General features: G+C 57.8%; 1 protein-coding gene across 4 annotated transcripts; it reads right to left on the bottom strand.

Moving 5' to 3' along the window:
* Window positions 1-816: 816 nt before the first annotated feature.
* On the bottom strand, window positions 817-21,261 carry LOC119846113 (cytochrome P450 4F22). 4 transcript variants are annotated; one of them, XM_043506772.1, is made up of 13 exons: window positions 21,123-21,261; window positions 19,300-19,522; window positions 17,726-17,870; window positions 11,869-11,922; window positions 9,159-9,286; window positions 8,134-8,255; window positions 6,517-6,784; window positions 5,784-5,850; window positions 5,221-5,350; window positions 4,607-4,740; window positions 4,412-4,476; window positions 3,825-3,907; window positions 817-3,493 (listed from the first exon to the last, which is right to left on the bottom strand). In XM_043506772.1, exons 2-13 carry the CDS (start codon window positions 19,519-19,521, stop codon window positions 3,289-3,291), a joined length of 1,623 nt encoding a protein of 540 aa, XP_043362707.1. In that variant the 5' UTR covers window position 19,522; window positions 21,123-21,261; the 3' UTR covers window positions 817-3,288. The 4 variants fall into 4 exon arrangements, with proteins under 4 accessions (XP_043362707.1, XP_043362708.1, XP_043362710.1 ...); XM_043506773.1 differs by lacking the exon at window positions 17,726-17,870 and adding an exon at window positions 13,822-13,966; XM_043506775.1 differs by lacking the exons at window positions 19,300-19,522; window positions 21,123-21,261 and adding an exon at window positions 13,822-13,966 and having other exon boundaries at window positions 17,726-17,854.
* Between the last annotated feature and the right edge of the window lie 232 nt (window positions 21,262-21,493).

Below are 21,493 nucleotides of genomic sequence, written 5' to 3'. Positions count from 1 at the left end.
CTTGAACCCGAAGCTCTGAACAAAGGACTGAAAAACCCATCCAAGCTGGGATGTTTGTAGTCCAGAGTAAGTAATCCCATCAAGCCTGAACTAAGAACTTTGCAATTGTTGTAGGTATTTGATTCCATTTGACCAATTTTAACTCTAATCTATATTTCTTTCTTTTTAGAATAAATCCTTAGATTCTAAAGGATTGGCAACAGCATGATTTGTGGATAAGATCTGACTGGTACATTGACCTGGGTCTGGGGCTTGGCCCTTTGGGATGCGGAGAACTTTTTTCTGTTACTGGGGTATTGGTTTTTATAACCATTCATCCCCATAAGGAGCGGTGCAGGTGGTAATACTGGGAAACTGGAGTATCTGAGGAAATTGTCTGTATGACTTCTGGTTAGCCAGTGGGATAAAACTGAAGTCCTCTCTGTTTGGCTGGTTTCGTGGGCCTTAGTAGTAAAGGACCCTCAGCCTTGGGCTGTGACTGCCCTGGTAGAGCAATTTGTCCTGAACTGATATTCTCAAGAGTGTCCCGCCAAAGGCTGCTTTGTTACAAGGGGGTGGTGATAACACACGCAACTGGGCAATGAGACCTGGGCCCTTACTGCCCCTCACCCCGCTCAGTTGCCCAGAGTCCCCCTGCCAGTGACTGGGCACTAGCTCAGCAGGCAGAGGTAGGTTAAAATTTATTGAGGCCCTAGGCACAAAGAACATGTAGGCCCCCACCCCATTAAAACACAAATGTGTCAAAATGTATCAATACAAAGACTCCACTCACTCTTTACACAATGCATTATTAATGAAGCAAACCAGTCCATGATGTCTAAATAAAAGACTCATTTTTTCCCACATAGAAAATGCATAGGGCTAGATGTCACTACACAAAGGTGTTCACGGTGACTTTGGACAACAACGATGTTCCAAGAATCAGTCGTTCACAGGTCAACAAGCAGTTCTTTCATCTCCCCCAATTTTCTTAAGCCTGACCGTTACGCGGGGGCCCCTCGCCAGCAGCAGTGACTCTTGCTGGTGGCCACTCTGACACTTGTTCCTAAAATACTTAATTTAAAATTTAAATATAAACAAATATGCACATACTACCCATGTCCAAATCAGTGTAATTTATTTATGTAGGGTTTGGGTTTTTTTTTTACAGACTGAATAATAAAAATAAAGTACAGTTGTCTCTATTCTTTACTGGCCCTAAACAGAATAGAAACGCAAACAAGGTGCTTTGCATATTCTTGTCTTTTTTGTTGTAATTTCTTTTGCTTTTTTGGTTGCTTTGGTTATTTTTAACCTTGCGAGCTAGTAAATCTGCTGCCGTGAAAAGTGATACTTGTATGTTAATATCACTTTTCACAGCCTCCCAGCTAGCTACTAAGTCTGCTGTGAAAAGTGACATTACCAAACATACAAATATCACTTTTCACAGCATTTACACAGCCCTGGCAACCCCGGAGACAAATTAAACCCTGGATTGGGAGGTAGATATGGAGGCAGTGGGGGCCCGGGGCACCGGGGGGGGGAATGAATAGGGAGCTGGTGGAGGCAGTGGGTGCCAGGGGCAATGTGGATTGAGGGGGTGGGAGTGGCAGCAGGGGCCAGAGTTGATGAGGACGAGGGGGAGAGCTCGGGGCCTGCACCTGCTGCTGCATGGCCAGGAGCCATAGCCAGAGAGCCCAAAAACCCGGGGCTGGAGGAGGCAGAGTGGGGTGGGCAAAGGAGGGGGTTGGTGAGCCTGGGGCTGGCACTTGCTGCCTCACAGCTGGGGGCCAGAGCCAGAAGACCCGTGGCCAGATCCTGGGGCCTGAAGTCCTGCGGCCAAGGAATGGAGCATGCGGTTTAAGTCTGGGGCTTGAGGACGCAGCGGGAACTGGGGAGATGGGGGGGTGGGGTGTGAGCCTGGGGCTGGAGCCCGCCGCCACATGGCCGGGGGACAGAACCTAAAGCTCAGTGGCCAGATTCCAGGGCCAGATCCTGAAACCCCAAGGCCAGATCCCAAAGCCTCATGGCCTCGACCCTGCAGCAGGGGCGTTGGACTTCGCCGTGTTCCAGAATGAACTTAGAAATATCATGAAACCAACTGTCCCACAGCTCCAGGTCCATCTGCCCCAGCGGCCACTTATGGCCCCCGGCTCGCTCTTTCAACCATTGTTTGTCTCTTTGAGCCATGCGTTCCCTGTGGGAGGGAGTGGGTCCTCACTGGGTCTGCAGCCAGCCCTCCCGGGCACAGTCTGGCAATACACCCACACTATGGGGGTGTGTGTGGGGGGGGAACAAAGGCTTCCCTGCCCCAACTCCCCCGGCAGCGGGTTGCGATTGCTGGGCAGCTGCACCCTGGATCGCTGCTCCACCCCAAAGCCACCTACAGCAGAGTGAGAAATGGCCTTTGCCAGCTCTCACCCGGGCCACTGGGGGCCCCTCAGAAAGATCGGCCAGAGCACTGAGCCACCTGCCCACAGGCCTCTCAGCTGTTCATGTCCCAGGCCAGGCAGGTGGAGTGCTGAGTGCAGGAGTGGGGGGGAGCAGGACAGAGTAGGAGGGAAGATGCCTACCTTCCAGGGAAGGGGAGTGAGAGACAGACCAGACCCTCAGCTCCAGACAGCAGCATCGGGGCACAGGTGGGCTGGCAAGAAAGCAGGGGCTGATCCACTAACAAGCCCATAGCATTTAGGGTTATTGACCACATGTTCTTAGATGCCCCACCATAAGTATATGGCACTTCACCCCCCAACTGCATTTACCCTCATCCCCTGTGGGCAGGACCATTAACTCCATTGCACTGATGGGAGTTGAGGGCCAGAGGCTGAGTGACTTTCCCAAGGCCCCACAGGGAGCCTGTGGCAGAGCAGGGAATTGAACATGGGTCTCCCACATCCTAGGCTAGTGGCCAAACAGCTTGGCACTCTGCCTCTGGCCAGCGGGGGCAGGGAACGCAGGCCAAGGGGTCGCCCAGGCTGTGAGTGGGCAGGGCCGGGAGCTCCATTTCTAGCTCTGACATTGAGTCACCAGGTGGCCATGGGCATCCAGCGGGGCTGGGGAGAGTAACCTGTCACCCTCGCTCCCAAGGACAGGTGGGGGAGGGCTAAGCAGCTGGTGTCTGAAAGGAGCCTGCAGCACCTGAGGGGCCCCATGCCCGGACCCCACAGCGCCTCCTTTGGTACAGACGGCTGGTCTAGATTAGAGGAGACAGCTGGCCCCACCATGATCCCCACCTGGTCCTCCACTCGGCAGGCCCCTGAGCTGTGCGGAGCAGGCTGGATCCTTGCAGCGGGTGGGAGTGCACGGCCCTTAGGAGCGCGGTGTGGGGGGCCGTCTCTCACGGCTGGGCCCCAGCGGCTCCAGATGCAGCCACAGCCCGTTCTCGCTGCGCAGGATCAGCTCAGGCTTGCGCCGCACAGGCCTGCTCTCATCCAGCCGCAGGGCGAAGCGCAGCAGGGTCAGCGCCAGCACCACCTTCATCTCTGTCATGGCAAAGTTCTGCCCGATGCAGTTCCTGCGAGAAAGCCAGGTGTGTCAGCTGGTGCTCTGCGCCTGGAAACCACACTCCATGTGAGGGCAGGGATGGGGGAGCAGGGACAGACACCCCAGAACCCACTGCCTGCAGGGACAGACAGATGCTGGGGGAGCCCCCCCCACAGGAGAAGGGACAGATCCTCAGCAACAACAGCTGACCCCAGCACTGACCGGAGGCCACCTCCTGCGTATCCCACAATGCTTCACTGCAGCCAGGGTGCCAACAGGGAGCTGCTTGCTGGTGGGCAGCTAGGAGTGGGGGAGGGGGAAGTTCGTGCGGCGAGGGGCTCTGAGCCCGGCAGGCAGGTTACCTGGGTCCAGCAGAGAAGGGCATGAAGGCCAGTGGGGGCTGGTTCTTGGAGTTCTCTGGGTCGAAGCGGTGTGGGTTATAGACCTGGAGCAGCAAGCACAAGGCACAGTGAGGGGAACGAGGGCGAGGGGTGGGGTGTGGGGCTGGGGTCCCTGAGCCAAGGGGGAGCAAAGGCAGCCCCTCCCCGGGTGCAGCTTGGGCACCAGGCTCCCCAAGAGTGAGCTTCCGACTGGGGCCATGCGCTGGCAACAGGGATGGTTCTGCCTCCACCCAGCACTCAGTGACCCAGCCCCACCCAGTGTGAATGGGGGCGTGACCCTCGCTCCCCTCTAGGCAAGCTGGGGACACGAGGAGGAGCTTCCTCTCTGGGGAGGGTCACTGGGAATAGGAAGCTGCTACATCGGGGTGCTGAAACGCCATCATAGTGCCACGCTGGGGCATTGGGTCAGCAGTGACTGCGAGGGGACTGTGCTCCCTACTGAGCCCGCCAATCCCACTCTCTGCAGCACAGCGCCCGCTAGTGACATGCTGGAGGTGGCCGTGGGATGGAGTAGAGCCAAAGGGGCAGAACAGACTGACCACTGGTACCTGGGGCTCCGGCCAGACAGCAGGATTGTGATGCGTCCCATAGATACTGATCAAACAGATGTTCCCTGCCAGAGAGGAAACTGCCTCATTAGAGAGAGGAAAGGGAGAAGGAGGGGGGGGTTGAACGCTGCAGGGGTTATGGGCCCAGTTCCGGTGCCATGCCCCTGGCTGGGGAGTAGGGAAGAAGGCTGGTACCTTTAGGTAGGACACGTCCATCGGGCAGTTTGATGTCCTCGGTGCAGCGCCGGGACACGGCTGTGACAGGCGGGTGCAGGCGCAGACTCTCCTTGATGCACATGGTGGAGAAGGGCATCTGGGACAGGTCCTCCCTGCAGAGAGCAGAGCTTAGTGCTGGCCCCAGAGGTGGATGCACGAGGGGCCCAGTGTGAGCCCATGAGCCAGGCAATGGGGCTAGGGCAGACTCGCATAGGCATGGAGCTGGCACCGAGGGGACAAATAACACAGTGAAAGGTGGGGGGGGGGGGGGGGAAGAGGCATGCACATCTGAGTGGCAGGGCCCTTGGGCATCCAGGGGGGGACATGCAAAACCCAGAGCAGCAGGGCCCTCGGGCACTGGGGAGCAGCCTAGGCCCATCTTGCAGGGGAAGCCCTCCAGCTTGTGGGGCTGGCAGAGGTGAAGGGACCCCAGCGCTAGGCATAGATTGGTGAGCAGGGGAGGGCAGCGGCTGTGCTAACCCTCACAGGTGGGGTGGGGGCTGTGCTAGAATTAAAGGGTGTGGAAGTGGGGGTGCTGGGGATCAGCACTGCACTGGACAGTGCCAGCACTGCAGCTGAAGCAGCCACCTCACCATTCAACCTCCTCCGACTCTTTGTCCCGCATTAAGTCCTTGATCTCCTCCCGGCAGCGCTCCTGGTACTCGGGGTGACAGGCCAGGTTATACAGCACCCAGGAGAGGCCGCTGGCTGTGGTGTCGTGGCCTGCAGAGAGAGGCCAGCGCAGCGTGAGAGCTGCCGGGGGCAGAGAAGGACCGTGGAGAGTCCGGGGCTGAAGGGACCCTGCCCGGCTCAGCTCCCCCTGCCAGCACCTTCTCCAGGGCCTTGCTCCCCATGACTCTCTGGCAGTGCCAGTTGGGAACTCCAGGCCTGGGGGTGCGAATGGGGTGACTCTGAGCATCTGTCTCCACTACCATCACCCCCTCCGTTGCTGGGACTGTCTGGCAGTGCCCAGGGGCAGATCTGTCTTAGTCCCATTTCACGGAAAGGCACACCGAGGTCACTCAGAGCCAGGGACTGAACCCAGCTCTCTTGCCCTCCCCCCAGAGCCATGTCATCTGCGGAGACCCCATCTCCCACATGAGGCTGTGAGGTCAGCAGGAGAGCCCCCCACCTCCTCTCCAGGGGGGCTCCTCACCCTCAAACATGAAGGTGTTGGCCTCAGCTGCGATGTCCTCGTCTGACAGGTCCTGGCCATCCTCATCCTGCACAAAGCACACACTGCTGGATGGGTAACCTGGCTCCCCGCGGGGCCCGGCTCACGCCTGCCCCACCTCAGAGCCTGGGAGGATGGGACATCTTGGGGTGGAGTGAACTTGGCCATCTCCCCTCCACCCCAGCCCGGGGAAAGAGGCAGTCCCTGCCCTGCCCCACAGCCCCAGGCCCCAAGGTGGGCTCCCCCCTTCCCCCATGCCCAGCCTGACTCTGGTGTTAGAGCTCCCCAGAGGTGCCAGCCCCATGTTGCCAAGTGCAGTTCATATCGCTCCACGCTGAAGGCAGCTCTAGCTGGGCCACCCCAGAGAGCTGGGCTGGGGGGCAAGTCTGGTGTGACAGACATCACACAACACCTTCCATCTGGCTCCCCAGGACTCTCTGGCAGTGCCAAAAGGGAACTCCAGGCCCTGCCCTGGACCTCAACAAACCCCCACACTCCCGAGGGCAGGATCTCCCGCTGTGTCCCCTTGGCCAATAGCAGGACATCAGTGACCTCCCCCCCCATGGGGCAAGCCCCCCCATGTCCCCTTGGCCAATAGCAGGACATCAGTGACCTCCCCCCCCCATGGGGCAGGCCCCCCCATGTCCCCTTGGCCAATAGCAGGACATCAGTGACTTCCCCCCACCCCCATGGGGCAGGACCCCCACCATGTTACCTTGGCCAGGAGCAGGATGTCAATGAAGTCCACCGTCCTGCCTTGGTTGGATTTGAGCCAGGCCTCCCTGCCCAGGCGACTCAGGGCCTGGTGGCGCCGCTGCACCACGTTGGCTGTGAAGCGGTGCACGGTGTCGCAGGCGCGTCGGAAGCGCCGCCCATCGGGTGACAGGCGGTACAGGAAGTCGCAGTGCAGGAGCAGGCGGTGCTGGCGTCGCACCACCAGGGAGCTGAGTTCCAGGATGGCTGCGATGTAGTCACTGGGTGTCCTGCCGCATAACAGGCCAGCATGTGACTGACAGGCCGGGGGGTGCCCTGATCAGAGCTTGGGGATCCCGGCGGGCTGGGCCTCGCAACAGAGCGATGGTGTGATCTCCCAGCCACAGAATCTCCGGGCCGGCCAGCGAGGAGGGGAACAAGCTAGGGTGCCTCTGGCTGCTGCTGTGGCTCAGCCAGTGTGGGACGGTGACAAATAACCAGAAAGGGTTAAGCATCCTGCAGGATAAATGACTCTAATTCAACCCTTAAAAACATATGAGGAGATCATGTTTGTGGTTTTGTGTATTTACATACATATTAGTAGAGGTCAACAATGTAATCAAACAGTCCCTGTCCATGCTGTATTCAGTTAATTCAGAGATCAAAAGAACATCTTAGCATTTCAATGAACTGTAAATGCAGGATATCATCGCTGTATTCCTCTCTCTTTGCAATGTATAGCCAATCATCTGCGAATGGTGGAAAAACAGGCAACTGCCTTATGTTACTTCGTGTAGCTAATTACCAGTGATGGACCTACTTCGAAGTCGCCCTGATTGCCTATTGTTGGCCTAAGGACTCCAACCTGTCAAAAAAGGCCTGGAGTTATATAAAAGACCCTTGGGTCCTGATCCTGTTCATCTCAGATCTGCTTGAGGCTTCATAAAGGGGAAGCCTAAGCCACAAGGACTGTGATCCCAGTTCTGACTGGACCACCCTGAATATAAACATTGGACTATAACCAATGGACTATTTCTGAACAAACTCTTTGCCTCTACAAAGCTCTCCATCTCTGCTATAAATCTGAACCTCAAGAACCTCATGTCTGTATGTGTACCAGTGCAGTAAAACAGGTACAAGCTGCAGACGAGGGCCCTGCAGTACATGTATAAACTGGGGGCAGGAGGGTTCTGGGGTGATGGGACTGAGGTGAGGAGCTTCCTGGCAGCAAGATGCATGCGATAGCAGGATCATCCCCCAAGAGAATCACAGCACAGACATGCTGACCCCACATGTGTTAGCAGACAGACCTGCGAGTGCAAGCACCAAGCACCAGCCTCTGAGCAGTGAGCTGAAGGAGCTCCACCCCCAGTGCTGACCAGGGTCTGCTGCAGTCACTATAGCAATCCCCCAACACCTCTGAAGAGCCCCTGCCCAGGCCTGCAGAAACACCCTCCCTTCCCTGGGATCTCCAGTTCAGGGACCCATTCCGTGAATCCGGCCAGGCTCACTGGGGCCAGGCCAGGAAGGGAGGGACCCTATAGCCCATTCTCCCCACTCTGACCTCCCCCAGTGAGGTGGCTCCCACCCTCGGGTCAGCGCAGGGCCCTGCTGGGGGAGCTACCCCCATGTCACTCACTCCTGGCAGTTGCTGTTGTAGCTGAAGACGCATTTCTGCAAACTGTCCAGGGTCATGAGGCTGATCTGTCCAAACATGTCCAGAGAGGTGAAGCCTGATGCCACCAGCCGGTGCCACTTGGCCTGTGGGAGAACAGTGCCCGTGAGAGCCGCCCCTGAGCAGCTGCCTGCAGGGACAGCACTGCAGAGCCCAGTGTCCATGCAATGCGGGAGGGCCAGCGTCAGAGACAGACAAGCAGACAGGGGAGGAGGCTAGTGGACTGGTGCAGTGACAGGGCTAGGCATGTGGTGGGGGCAGGTAAAAGAGCAGCAGGCTGGCGGGTAAGTGGGCAGAGTATCAGTGCAGTATATGCCCAGAGGGTGGGGGGGCGGTGCAGGGCCAGAGGCACAGTGTAGTGATGGTACAGCATATTGTATAGGGTGTGGGGGAGGCATGGGGAGGGCAAGGTGCTGGTTCCACATATGCCAAGGGAGGAAGGCACTAGTGCAGCATGTGCCATGGGGGGTGGGTCCCTGACAGGCTGGCAGGTGCCAGGGCAGTGTGTGCCATTGGGGGGAGGCTACACGGGCAGGCTGGGAGTGGCATGGTGCCAGGGCAGTGTGTGCCATGGGGAGAGGGTCACAGGCAGGCTGGGGTTTGAAGAGTGCCAGAGCAGAGTGTGTGCCATCGGGGGAGGGTCCTGGACAGGCTGGCAGGTGCCAGGGCAGTGTGCGCCATTGGGGGGAGGGTACACGGGCAAGCTGGCAGGTGGCAGGGTGCCAGGGCAGTGTGTGTCATAGGGAGAGGGTCCCGGGCAGCGTGCGCCATGGGAGGAGGGTCCCAGGCAGGCTGGGGGGTGGCAGGGTGCCAGGGCAGTGTGTGCCATGGGGGGGGAGGTTCCCCGGCAGGCTGGTGAGGGCAGGGCAGTGTGTGCCACGGGGGAGAGGGTCCCGGGCAGACTGGCAGGTGCCAGAGCAGTGTGTGCCGTGGGAGGGGCCAGAGGCAAAGGCATGGATTTGGTGCCATGATGGGAGGGGGTTACTCACATGCATGATGTCAGTGCTCTGGTTGAAGATCTTCACGTAGGGCTTCAGGATGTCGAAGTGGAAGGCTGGCGTCAGCATGCGCCGGTGCCGCACCCATTTCGGACCATTGCTCAGCAGCAAACCGTCCCCTGAGATGACAGGCGCTCAGCTCAGAGCCCTGGCAGAGATCCTGCAGCACAGGGACCCTGCAGCCCACTGGGTCACAGCCAGCTGGGGTGCTCAGTGAGAATCAACCTCCCTGGTGTATGTTGGGCAGGCACGAGAGTGTGTGCACGTGTGCAATGCATGCATGGCTGGGGGCGTGAGTGAAGCATGTGTGTGTGTTTGTGGGGGCACATGTGGGCATGAACATGCAGCATGCGTGTGTGTATGTGCAGGTGCGTGGTGGTATGTGCATAGAGGTACGTGTGCATGCGAAGGCATGTGTGTGATCTTGTGCACACCCATATGCTGGTGCTCACAGCTATGGCATGAGTAGCTCCAGCTCCACACTGACATAAGAACGGACAGACTGGGTCAGCCCAATGGTCCATCCAGCCCAGTGTCCTGTCTGCCAACAGTGGCCATATCCCTCCTTAGTCGTCTCTTTTTCCAAGCTGAAAAATCCCAGTCTTTTTAATCTCTCCTCATATGGAACCTGTTTCATAGCCCTAGTCATTTTTGTTGCCCTTATATGAACCTTTTCCAAGTCCAATATATCTTTTTTGAGATGGGGCATCCACACCTGCATGCAGTATTCAAGATGTGGGGGTACCATGCATTTATATAGAGACAATAGGGTATTTTTCTGCCTTATTATCTATCCCTTTTCTAATGGTTCCCAACATTCAGTTCGCTTCTTTGACTGCCGCTGCACATTGAGTGGATGATTTCAGAGAACTATCCACAATGACTCCAAGATCTCTTTCTTGAGTGGTAACAGCTAATTTAGGCCCCATCATTATTTATGTATAGTTGGGATTATGTTTTCCAATGTGCGTTACTTTGCATTTATCAGCATTGAATTTCATCTGCCATTTTGTTGCCCAGTCACCCAGTTTGGAGGGATCCCTTTGAAACTCTTTGCAGTCTGCTTTAGACTTATCCTGAACAGTTTTGTATCATCTGCAAATTTTGTTACCTGTTTACCCACTTTTCCAGATCATTTATGAATATGTTGAACGGGACTGATCCCAGTACAGACCCCTGGGGGACACCACTATTACCTCTCTCCATTCTGAAAACTGACCATTTATTCCCACCCTTTGTTTCCTGTCTTTTAACCAGTTACTGATCCAGAAAGGACCTTCCCTCTTATCGCACGATAGCTTACTTTGCATAAGAGCCTTTGGTGTGGGAACTTGGCGAGTCACCCCCCTTCCCTTGGTCAGTCAGGGACTGGGATGAGGTAATGCTCACCTGACCCTGAAGGGGTGGGGTGGCATAGCCAAGAGGGAAGAAAGAACATAATAAAAGGTTTCAGAGTAGCAGCCGTGTTAGACTGTATTCGCAAAAAAAGAAAAGGAGTACTTGTGGCACCTTAAAAAGACTAAAATTTATTTGAACATAAGCTTTCGTGAGCTACAGCTCACTTCATCGGATGCATTCGGTGGAAAATACAGTGGGGAGATTTACACACACACACACACACACACACACACACACACACACAGAACATGAAACAATGGGTTTATCATACACACTGTAAGGAGAGTGATCACTTAAGATAAGTCATCACCAACAGCCGGGGGGGGGAAGGAGGAAAACCTTTTGTCGCAATAATCAAGGTAGGCCATTTCCAGCAGTTAACAAGAACGTCTGAGGAACAGTGGAGGGTGGGGTGGGGGGAGAAATAACATGGGAAAATAGTTTTACTTTATGTAATGACTCATCCACTCCCAGGCTCTATTCAAGCCTAAGTTAATTGTATCCAGTTTGCAAATTAATTCCAATTCAACAGTCTCTTATTGGAGTCTGTTTTTGAAGTTTTTTATTGAAGGATAGCCACTCTCAGGTCTGTGATCGAGTGACCAGAGAGATTGAAGTGTTCTCCAACTGGTTATTGAATGTTATAATTCTTGACGTCTGATTTGTGTCCATTCATTCTTTTTCATAGAGACTGTCCAGTTTGACCAATGTACATGTCAGAGGGGCATTGCTGGCACATGATGGCATATATCACATTGGTAGATGTGCAGGTGAATGAGCCTCTGATAGTGTGGCTGATGTGATTAGGCCCAAATCCAAATCTATCTTTGTAGTTAATAAATCTCTTTGTTTATTCTACCTGACACAATGCATTTGGCTTGAAGTGTGTCAGAGACTCCCCTTGGGAGAACAAGCCTGGTCCATATCCATTTCTTTGTTAAACTGATGAACTCTCATAAGCCTGCAGCGTCCAGCGGGCATATCTGGACACGGCAAGACGGAGGTTCCTAGGGTTGTATCTGGGAGCAGAGATATTGGCTCATGTCATTTGGTTGCACAATCCAAGGAGCAGCTTCCATGCCAGAGGCTGTGTGTGTGAACAGCCCAGGAGTGGGGGTTCTCACAGAAGAGCAGGGTAAGACTGGCTCCCAGAGTCAAGGATTGGAGTGACCTAGCTGATCACCGGTCCAGATAACACCAGAGGGGAACATCACACCCTCCATTCCCCACAAGCCCTCCCCTGAGGTCCGGGCCCCACGACACCAAGCACAACAGATCCAAGCCCAGAAGAAAGGGCACTCACCCAGCCAAGGCTTCAGGAAGCCGTAGAACACGTAGTCCTTGGGTGCGATGGCAGCTGTGGGGGAGACCAGAGACAGGGCAGGCCCAGGGGTTAGTGCTGAGACACACATGGCTCGGGGGTGCAGAGATGCGGCACACCCAGAGTTTAGTGCTGAGAGACACACACGGCAGAGTGGAACAGAGATGGGCGCACCCCAGCGTTAGCGCTCAGACATACGGCACGGGGGGGCGGTAATGGGGTGCACCCTGGCATTAGCGCTCACATACACACGGTATAGGACACAGGGAAGGAGTGCAGGACTACTGTTATCAGAGCTGCAGCACCTATGGGTCCCCTTTTGTTCTGGAAAGGGGCAGCTGCAGGAACATGGGTCTGTCCCGTGCCCGCCTGCTCCACAGGCTGTTTCCTAAGGAGCCTTGGCACATCGCCCTGTGAAAGGAGCCCCCATCAGACAAGGCAGAACCCTGCTGGACACCCTGCTCCAGGCTCCACCCTAGCAGCCAGGAGGGTGGCTGCTGGGGCAACAGGACAGGCTCAGTGAACAGCATGAAGGAGCCACACGACAGGGACCAGGCGCTGAGCCACGAGGCCCCTCACACAGAGAAGGCTCTGCTCTGAGAAAGTCACAGACAGGTAGGAGGACACAGGGCACAAGCAGCATCCACAGCCTGGGCCGGGCCTGCGGAGCGACAGAGACTCCACCTGGGGCAGTGTCCGTGACCCACGGATTGCGGGAGCTTGGCAGTCACGTGGGGCCTTCACAATAGAGAGCTTGGCATCTTTAAAACTCCCTATTAGCTGTAATCCCTGGCTCTAAGAGCAGAATGGGGATCCTGTGGCTACAGCAGGGTCTGGAGGGGGCTGGGAGCCAGGACCCCTGGGTTCTATTCCTGTCTCTTACATGGACATGCTGTGCGAGTCCCCTGCCCCCTCTGTGCCACAGCAACACCCCACCTCGCAGGGCTGTGCGAATGGCTGGCGCTCAGGGGGGTGGCACTGGGGATGGGCAAAGGTGGCTTGGCAGGTCCAGCTCCCTGAGACTGAGCTGGCCACAGCTGCTCCTCTCCCTGGGTCAGCCAGAGACAATAGGGACAGAAACTGCCCCCCCCCCCCGCACCACTAGCCCCAGGACCACCCCCTCTCTGCACCATTCTCCAGATTCCCCCACCTCCAACATCCCATTAGCCTCACGGCCATGCACCCCCACAACAGTATCAACCCCACACTCTCTGCTGCTCCCCATAGAACATCGGCCATTTGGTCCTTATGAGTCCCCCTGACCTGTTTCTCCCCCAGACCACCTCCCTCATTGTCCCCTTCACCCCACAGCCCTGCCGTGCCCCCTTTGGGACCATGGATTGAGCTGATGAAGGGCGGAGGGTGTCCCTGAGCCGGCTGGATGCTATCAGATCCACTAGGCTGACCTCCACTCGCCTATCACCAGCCAGGGATGCAATGAACCTTTGCTCCCATGGGTCACTGTCCCAGAGGCTGATGGAAGCTCCAGCTGGGCTTCAGCCAGCAGCCAGGGGGACGTGCTTCTCTCAGGACACTAAGGGATGGCTACAGCCTCTGCCCTAACTCCTCTGGGGCCAGGGGAACTCACTAAGGACCCTGGGTTGGCAGCCCCCAGCCAGACAAGCAGCCCAATGAACAGCCACCTGCTGAGCTGAGCTCAGCCCGAGACCTGATCCCTTCCCCCAGCCCGGCAGCTTCCTCCTCAGCCATGTGGAGGAGGGCTGGTCTCAGCAGCCAGTCCTCCTGGCTGAGGGCTTTTCTAGGGAGCAGCTGTCCTCTCACCACTGGGCCCATGTCCCCAGAGGTCCCGTCATGGCGGGTGCAGCACACATAACAGACAGCTCCAGGCGCCTGCTGGGAATCCAACCCCTGCTGAGCCCCAGGACAGAGACTGACGGACACACAAACCCCTGGCGCTGGGGCCACCCTCACTATCTGACTCCAGCAGCACGAGTCTAACGGCCTCTGGGTGGAAGAGCCGCAGAATGGGAAACCAGGGCCCAAACCACCAAAGGCAGAAGTGGCTGTAGCGCCCGACGAGCTCATCTATGCACTGCATCCCCTCCTCCGTGTTCTGACCCTACAACGAGGGGCCATGAGTTAGCCACGGGCCAGCTGGGACTCCAGCCATGTCTCTGGCCAGGGCAACATGCTGGGCCCAGCGCCCGACTCAGCCCATTGCAGGAGCGGCAGCTCCCCAGGAAGACCCACTGATGGCTGCTCTCAGAGCGCCTCTGGCTTCATTTCTAATGGGGGAGGAGGGACTGCCCTCACCTGGCAGTCGGTTGGATGGGGCCACTTGGGGCTCCCTGTGTTATTGCAAACATGGCTCCCAGCCATTCTCCGTGCAGAGCTGAACCCGGGGGCTCAGTGGGCAGCGTGCATGAGCCCTCAGCTCTGGCATGAACTGGCTACATGCATTCACACAGCCCCAGCACTGCATCCCCACCCTGTGCTTCTCTGCCATCTAGCTGAGCTGAGCAGGAGACTGAGGGCTCCTGAGCCCCAAAGCACCTCTGTCCTGGCCAAGTGACATACAACTCTGCTCCAGGGAGCAACGCTCATTGCTCAGACCCAGCTGCTGGCTTTGAGGACTAAAGCCAGACCTCCCCTCTCTGTGTCCTGCCAAGCCCACCTGGCACTGGGGGAGCAAGCTGGACTCTGTTCCCACTGCTGCATCAGCAACGGGATTGTTTACAAAGTTCCAGCAGACTGCACTGGGTTCCTGGGCACAGTCCCTAGCCGCGGGGACAGTGGGCTATGCAAAGGGCTGGTGGGGTGGGGCTGGATGCTGGGCTGGCGGGGAGATGCAGCATTTCTATTTGTTGCTTTGGCTCTGGACTCAGGGCCCTGGTGAAAACTTCCAGAGTCACTTCTCAACCACCCTGAAGGGCAGCAGTTCACGGATGAGCAAACAAGCCCCAGCGTAGCTCCACATGCCCTTGGCCCTGCGGCCCCAGGCGCCACTTGGAGCAGGGCTAATTGGGAAGAGTGGCAGCAGTACGCTAACGGGAACAGAGATGTCCCCTCCGCAAGGGGAGAGAAGAGGCTGGAGCAGGAGCCCCCAGGCCAGGGAGCACGGACCAGGCTGGGGGCTGGATTCCTTCAGTCTGGCTTCAGCTCATCGTGCGTCCCCCTGCAGCACACAGCCCCAGCAACTCGCTCACCAGAGAGGGGCCTGCGCTGGCGGTGCTAGGGGGGCACAGCTGCACAGAACCCTCACCCTCTGCTGTACCCACTGACTCCTCTCAGCCCCGGGGGTGATTGGCGCTACGAGAGACACCAGAGCACTGGGCAACTGGCCCTGGCAGGGGCTACTCTCCCTGGCCGGCAGGGAGGGGACAGGGCCAGCACGAGCTCCCCATGTCACTGATCATCGCTGGCCATCACTACCCCACCTCTGGAGTGTGTGCATGTCTCTCTTCTCCCCCCCCCCCCGCCCCCCCAAGGGCCCCAGCTGCTCCTGCAAGACTACTAATGATAGGTCCCCAATGGGGAGGTGGCTCTGCTTGCTGCCCCTGAGAAATTCAGCCAGGCAGTGCCCCTTGGCCCTGCTGCCCAGTCTGTCCAGAGCCATCACCCTGCCTGGGCTGGAGGAGTCTTGGCTGTGCAGCAGCTCCCGCTGGGTGCTGCCTTAGGCCTGCCCTGCATGGCTGGGTCTCTCCTGCTGCTGTTCCCAGGAGCCCCCGGCACAGCACTGCTCAAGCCGAGAGCCTCAGTCCCCGCTATGGACCTCTGGCTTTCCATGCTGGAGACAGCCAGTCCGTGTCCCCTGTGCCCAGGAAAGGAGCTGATCGTGCTCAGTTGCCTGGATGGGGTGAGGGACAGTCCATGGCTCTCTGGCAGCACCGGGGGTGGCTATGCTGCAGGGGCTCCATTCCCCCACTTGCAAAGGTGGATCAGGAGCTGCCAGGGAGTAGCTCGCAGGTTGCAGCATCTGGAGGCGTTCTGCCTGCTCCTGCACTCCTCGCCCACACCCCAGTGGTACTCTGCCCCATCCCCTTATGGCAGCAGGCAGCTTTCTGGGTGCCCCTGGATCCAGAGAGTAGCAGGGGCTGGGCTGGACTCCCCAAAGCAGCAAATGACACAATCTCTCAAGAGCCAAACAGGAATTGGCACAAACCAGGGCACAAGGAAGACCCCCACAAACACCTGGCCCCCACATCTACATGGCCCCATTTTATTCCCTGCCTCCCTGCCCAGAGCACGTTGACGGCCTTTGCCCAGGGTGAGCTGATGCAGACAGTGGCCTGCAGCAAGAGCAGTCACATCAAGGGAGCTGGAGAAGCTGGACTAAGGCAGCCTGTCCTCCAAGGGGGATCCAGAACTGCCTGGGGGGGAAAGGGGATTCTGTAGAGCTGCACAGCCCAGCCTGTCCAACAGGGTTTCCATTGCAGCACAGCCCCAGATACAGGCTGAAGCTTCCTGAGGCTGCCTGGGCAGAGCTGTCCCACAATGGAGCAGGGAGGCAATAGCCCCTCCCTCCAATGTGCCCCCACCTCAAATAGCACAGTGACAGCTGAGGAAGGGTCTGGGAGGAGCCACCAGAACACCTCAAGCTCTGGAAAACCTGCCTCTCTGGGGGAGGCTACAGGAGCCCAATGGATTTAATTTCTTCAAGAGCAGGAAAAGAGGTTCCTACATCCCAGCTACCAGCCCCTCCATGGGCAGGGATGCCTGGCAGCAGGGGGCTCTGCCATCCAGCAGACAGCGGCAGAGTGAGATCCAGCAGGAACGAACTTGGACTGGCAACACAGTGCAAGTGTTTAACAGGGAGGGGATTGAGCCCTGGGAACAGCTGGCCCAGGGACACAGGGGCTTTGCCATCCCTGGGAGTCTTTACAAAGGGACAGCCCATCTCTATGTAACACTCCCTCAAGCACAGCCAGGAGCTCGGGGCTGACTGCAGGGATCTCGGGAGCGGGTCTCTGCCTTGTGTGACACTGGCAGTCAGATTAGAGGAGCAGAACGGTCCCTGCTGGCCTGACCCACCCTGCATTCAACTCTAGGCCCCCTGAACAGTAACCCAATCCCAGCGGTCAAGGCCAGAAGAGGCTGCTGGGCGCACACAGTGCAGAACACAGGGGAGAGCAGCCAAGGTGGCAGGGAAGGATTGGTTCATCTGGGCAGAGGAGTGAGTCAGTTGAGCCAAGGGGCCTGCACTGATTATGTATGAGAACGTACGAGGGTTGTGACCCATGGAGCTGGGGGGTTGACCTGGAGCAGAGGGAAACCCAGACTGGACAATGCGGACTCCGAGGAGCTATTGCAGGGAGACGACCATTAGCTCCCCAGGTGGATTGTCCGTTCTGGTGCCTTCCCCAGGACTCTGGTCGGGCTGCTCTGCAGGGCCCCAGGTGACTGGCTCCCAGCCCTGCCCTGGGGAAGTCAGGAAAGCCTTCATACCACCCTGATGTCACACTGGGGGTAAGCCCTGTCCCTTGGGATGTCCACAGCTAGCCTGGCCAGGGTCCTGGAGAACAGATTGCTGGGGCCAGTCCTGCATAGGTTCCCAGGGGACTGGCTAGAGGGGCCCAGCTGGTGTGTCTCCTCTCTGGCCCCATAAATTGTGTCTATACTGCATGTAGACACCTGTGACCTGCCCATGTCAGCTGACTTGGACTCAGGGCTGTAAAACTGAGGTATAGACATTTGGGCTCAGCTGGAGCCCAAGATCTGGGACCCCACAGGGAGGAGGTCCCAGAGGCCAGGCTCCAGCCCCAGCTGGAATATCTACACTGCAGTGTAACAGCCCCACAGTCCGAGCCCGATACAGGTGTCTACGTGCAGTATGGACATACCCTCAGAGCCTCACCACCACCCCCAGGAGTCAGCGTACCTGAGGCTGTTGTGATCGGCTTGAGGAAAACAGGGTGCACCAGGGACAGGACTGGCAGGAAGGGCCCCATCCATGTCACAAAGGCCTGGGAGAACGAAGCCACTGTTTGGGACACCAGGCTCAGCCCCTCCTCACCAGGTATGAACTGCAGGAGGAACGGGGCAGAGTTAATATAGGAGGGACCCAGTCCTACCCTGGATTCCTGAGCAAGTCAGTGCATGCCAGGCAGGGGCAGAATCAGATCCTCTGATCAGAGGCAGGACTACCATGTGCAATGCCTCACCAAGTGTATCTGTCAAGACCCTCACTCCTGAGCACAACCGATGCTCACTCCTGGCCCAGTGCTCACATCCATCCATCTTGGGGGATGCTCCCCGGAGCAGGCAATACATTTCCGAGACTGCCCCTCTCCCCAGGGACCTACAGACTGGCCTGACCCCTGGTGTCAGGGGACCCTCCAACACCAATACTATCTCCCCTCACTGTGCTGGTGGCTGCTCTGAGGGCAAACATGCCTCACTCCAAGCAGCCAGTTGGGTCCCCTAGGTCCCTCTGTGCTCTGAGGGACAGAGTTCTTGAAATGCCTGACATCACAGCACTTGGTGACTGGCTATGCCCTTGCCAAAGCTACACCAGGTGGGGCCATCCTGCCAGGGGCTTTATAACCCTCCCTGCTCCACAGCAAAGGCAACCAAACAGGCCCAGGGGCCACTTGCCACCAATGCAGGCAGAGCTATTGGGGTGCACCTGGCTGGCAGGGGTGTCACGGGGCTGGGCCAGGGAGCATGGCAGGGGCCAGTGGTGAGCAGAGAGGCTTCTATGGATTGGTTCCCTTAGAGCCCCTGCAACTGGGCAAGTGTCTGGGCACCGGAGCCCAGAGCCACCCACCAGGGCACATCCCACACTCAGCCTTGGGCCCTGCCTGGAGAATGTGGCATTTGAGTGCAGGGCACTGAGTGGTTAGGGGGCCATTCGCACCCCCGTCTCATTCTGCATGTGGGCCGGCATCCCACCTGCCCCATCCAGTGCCAGAGATGGATCCCATGGCCCTGCCGTATCGGGGGTGCATTAGAGCCAGCCGCCATAGGAAGGGCTCCACCCACAGGTGGATGGGGAGCCGCAGTGTGGCCAATGCCTCTGCCTCCAGCTCAGGCCCACCTAGTTGGGTCAGGAAATCTGACTGAGTTCAGATGCTGCTCACTCTGGTGCCAGACAGGGCGTGTGCTGAGAACCTGGTGGAGCTGGCCCAGGACCCTCGTCTCCTATCCCTGCTCGGTCCCAACCCCATTCCCATGTGTCATGCAGCTGCAGTGAGCATGACGCCCTGAGCAACCTGCCATGCCATGCTCTCCTTGCCAGCACCAGCTGGGACCAAAGCCCTTCACCTGAGAGAGAGAGGGAGAGGCTTGAACCAGCAGGGTCACCTGCCCCCAGCCTTCTCAGGGGCTATTCTACCAGCCCCTCCCTTGGGGTGGGCAAGGGTGGCTCCTCCCAGCAGGGGTCAAGCCATGTCTCAGTGGCAACAAGGAGTAAGAGGGGAGAGAAGACACACCCCCACAGGACATGACACCTACCATCCCCAAGTGTCCCAGCAGCCAGTTGCGACGCGGGGGCTCCGGGAAGCAGCGCAGCCGCTGACAGTTCACATAGTAGTGGTGCCAGGATCTCCCAAGCTGCAGTAGGGTGCAGAAGAGCAGGGCCAGCAGAGCAAGAAGCAAGGCAGAGATGGTGTAGGAACGGAAGGGGGTCCGCTCCATGCTCAGCAGCTCCAGCACCCAGTCCGTGAGCAGCAACATCCTATGGGGAAAGACAGGGCTGTTACCGGGGGTGAACGGCCACTGGGTCCCTTTGTTACAAGCTGTGTGTATGTTACTGAGCTGCTGAGAGGTAGATACGCTGGAGGGTAGGGAAGGGTCCAGAGTGACCTAGACAAATTGGAGGATTGGGCCAAAAGAAATCTGATGAGGTTCAACAGGAACAAGTGCAGAGTCCTGCACTTAGGAAGGAAGAATCCCATGCACTGCTACAGGCCGAGACCGACTGGCTAAGCAGCAGGTCTGCAGAAAAGGACCTGGGGATTACAATGGATGAGAAGCTGGATATGAGTCAGCAGTGTGCCCTTGTTGCCAAGAAGGCCAATGGCATATTAGTAGGAGCATTGCCAGCAGATCGAGGGAAGTGATTATTCCCCTCTATTCGGCACTGGTGAGGCCACACCTGGAGTATTTCATCCAGTTTTGGGCCCCCCACTACAGACAGGATGTGGACAAATTTGAGAGAGTCCAGTGGAAGGCAATGAAAATGATTAGGGGACTGGGGCACCTGACTTACAAGGAGAGGCTGAGGGAACTGGGCTTGTTTAGTCTGCAGAAGAGAAGAGTGAGGGGGGATTTGATAGCAGCCTTCAATTACCTGAAGGGGGTTCCAAAGAGGCTGGAGCTCGGCAGTTCTCAGTGGTAGCAGATGACAGAACAAGCAGCAATGGTCTCAAGTTGCAGTGGGGGAGGTCTAGGTTGGATATTAGGAAACACTCTTTCACTAGGAGGGTGGTGAAGCACTGGAATGGGTTACCTAGGGAGGTGGTGGAATCTCCATCCTTTGAGGTTTTTAAGGCCCAGCTTGACAAAGCCCTGGCTGGGATGATTTAGTTGGGGATTGGTCCTGCTTTGAGCAGGGGGTTGGACTAGATGACCTCCTGACGTCTCTTCCAACCCTGATATTCTGATTTTACATGTGAGCCAGGAGAGAACCCAGCCCCCTAGCCAGCCAATAACCCTTCCTGTTCCCCAGAGGCAGCGTGTGGGGGTCACATGCCCCCCCCAAGACTTCTACCAGGGTTTATATCCACTGGAGCCACCTGGCTCTTCCGCAGGGCACAGGCTGGGGCTGGCTGATGTATGAGGCTTGCAGTCGACTTCTCCCCTCCTCACACAGGCCTAGGCTCTGCAAAACTGCAGCAAGCTTCCCGTGGGCAGGCAGGGTATGGCACTAGACAGCAGGGCGCTGGCTCCCTCGACCATGCTGCAGAGTGGCTAGTGCTGGCACCTCTTCCCGGCTCCTGCTCCCTCCGCATACAGCCGGCTCTAGCCCTCCGTGCCCAGCACGCTCCTTTCCTGCCCTTCCCCCCTGCACACAGCTGGCTCAGGGCTGCCGCACGGAGCTGGACCTTGCCCCAGCTGCCTGCAGGCTCAGTGCGGTTCCCTCACAGCTAGAGCCCATCCGGGACCCTCCTGCACACAACTGGCTCCAAGCTCTTACTCCCGGCGCCTCCAGCTCCTGCCCGTCTCCCCCCACCACACAGCTGGGGCTGGGCTCTCCGGGGGGCACAACAGCCACTCCCCGCCTGCCTGCCTACCTACCCCAAAGCTGGCTCTTCCCCAGGCCCTGGCTTCCTTACCTGCCAGAGCTCCCTGGACGCCAGCTGCAGCAGCCGTTCCCTTGGGTCCTAAAGCCTGACACGTCTGGTGCTGCCAGGGAAGGACTTTCCAAGCTTGCGTCGCAGTGGGCCCTAACCTCAGGAGCAAGACGGGTCTCCAGCTGAGACTCCCTAGCCTGGCACCAAAGCCGCTCTAGAAACCAACACGCCTTTGTCTCTGGCGCACCTGCCCTGAACCGCGCTGCCCCCAGAGCTTACATCGCTCCGCGCCCTCAGCAGTTACGGGGCACCTCTGCTGCCGCCCCGCCAACAGCCCTCCCCCGGCTGCCCTTCCCAGCCCGGCAGGGGCATTCGCTGCGGCCACGATCGCGGCTCATGGGAAGCCCCGCTGA

This window comes from Dermochelys coriacea, chromosome 20 (genome assembly GCF_009764565.3).
Source record: "Dermochelys coriacea isolate rDerCor1 chromosome 20, rDerCor1.pri.v4, whole genome shotgun sequence".
Taxonomy (NCBI): domain Eukaryota; kingdom Metazoa; phylum Chordata; order Testudines; family Dermochelyidae; genus Dermochelys; species Dermochelys coriacea.
Note: the sequence above shows the minus strand (reverse complement) of the source record. Positions and strands in the feature narration are given on the sequence as shown.

Excerpts from the sequence above, each read along its gene's own strand:
- LOC119846113 (XM_043506772.1), bottom strand. The coding sequence starts at position 19,521 with ATGTTGCTGCTCACGGACTGGGTGCTGGAGCTGCTGAGCATGGAGCGG. Across the intron at positions 9,287-11,868 it reads CTTCCTGAAGCCTTGGCTGG|GGGACGGTTTGCTGCTGAGC; the intron begins GTGAGTGCCCTT and ends CTGTCATCTCAG. Across the intron at positions 6,785-8,133 it reads TACAACAGCAACTGCCAGGA|GACACCCAGTGACTACATCG; the intron begins GTGAGTGACATG and ends GTTATGCGGCAG.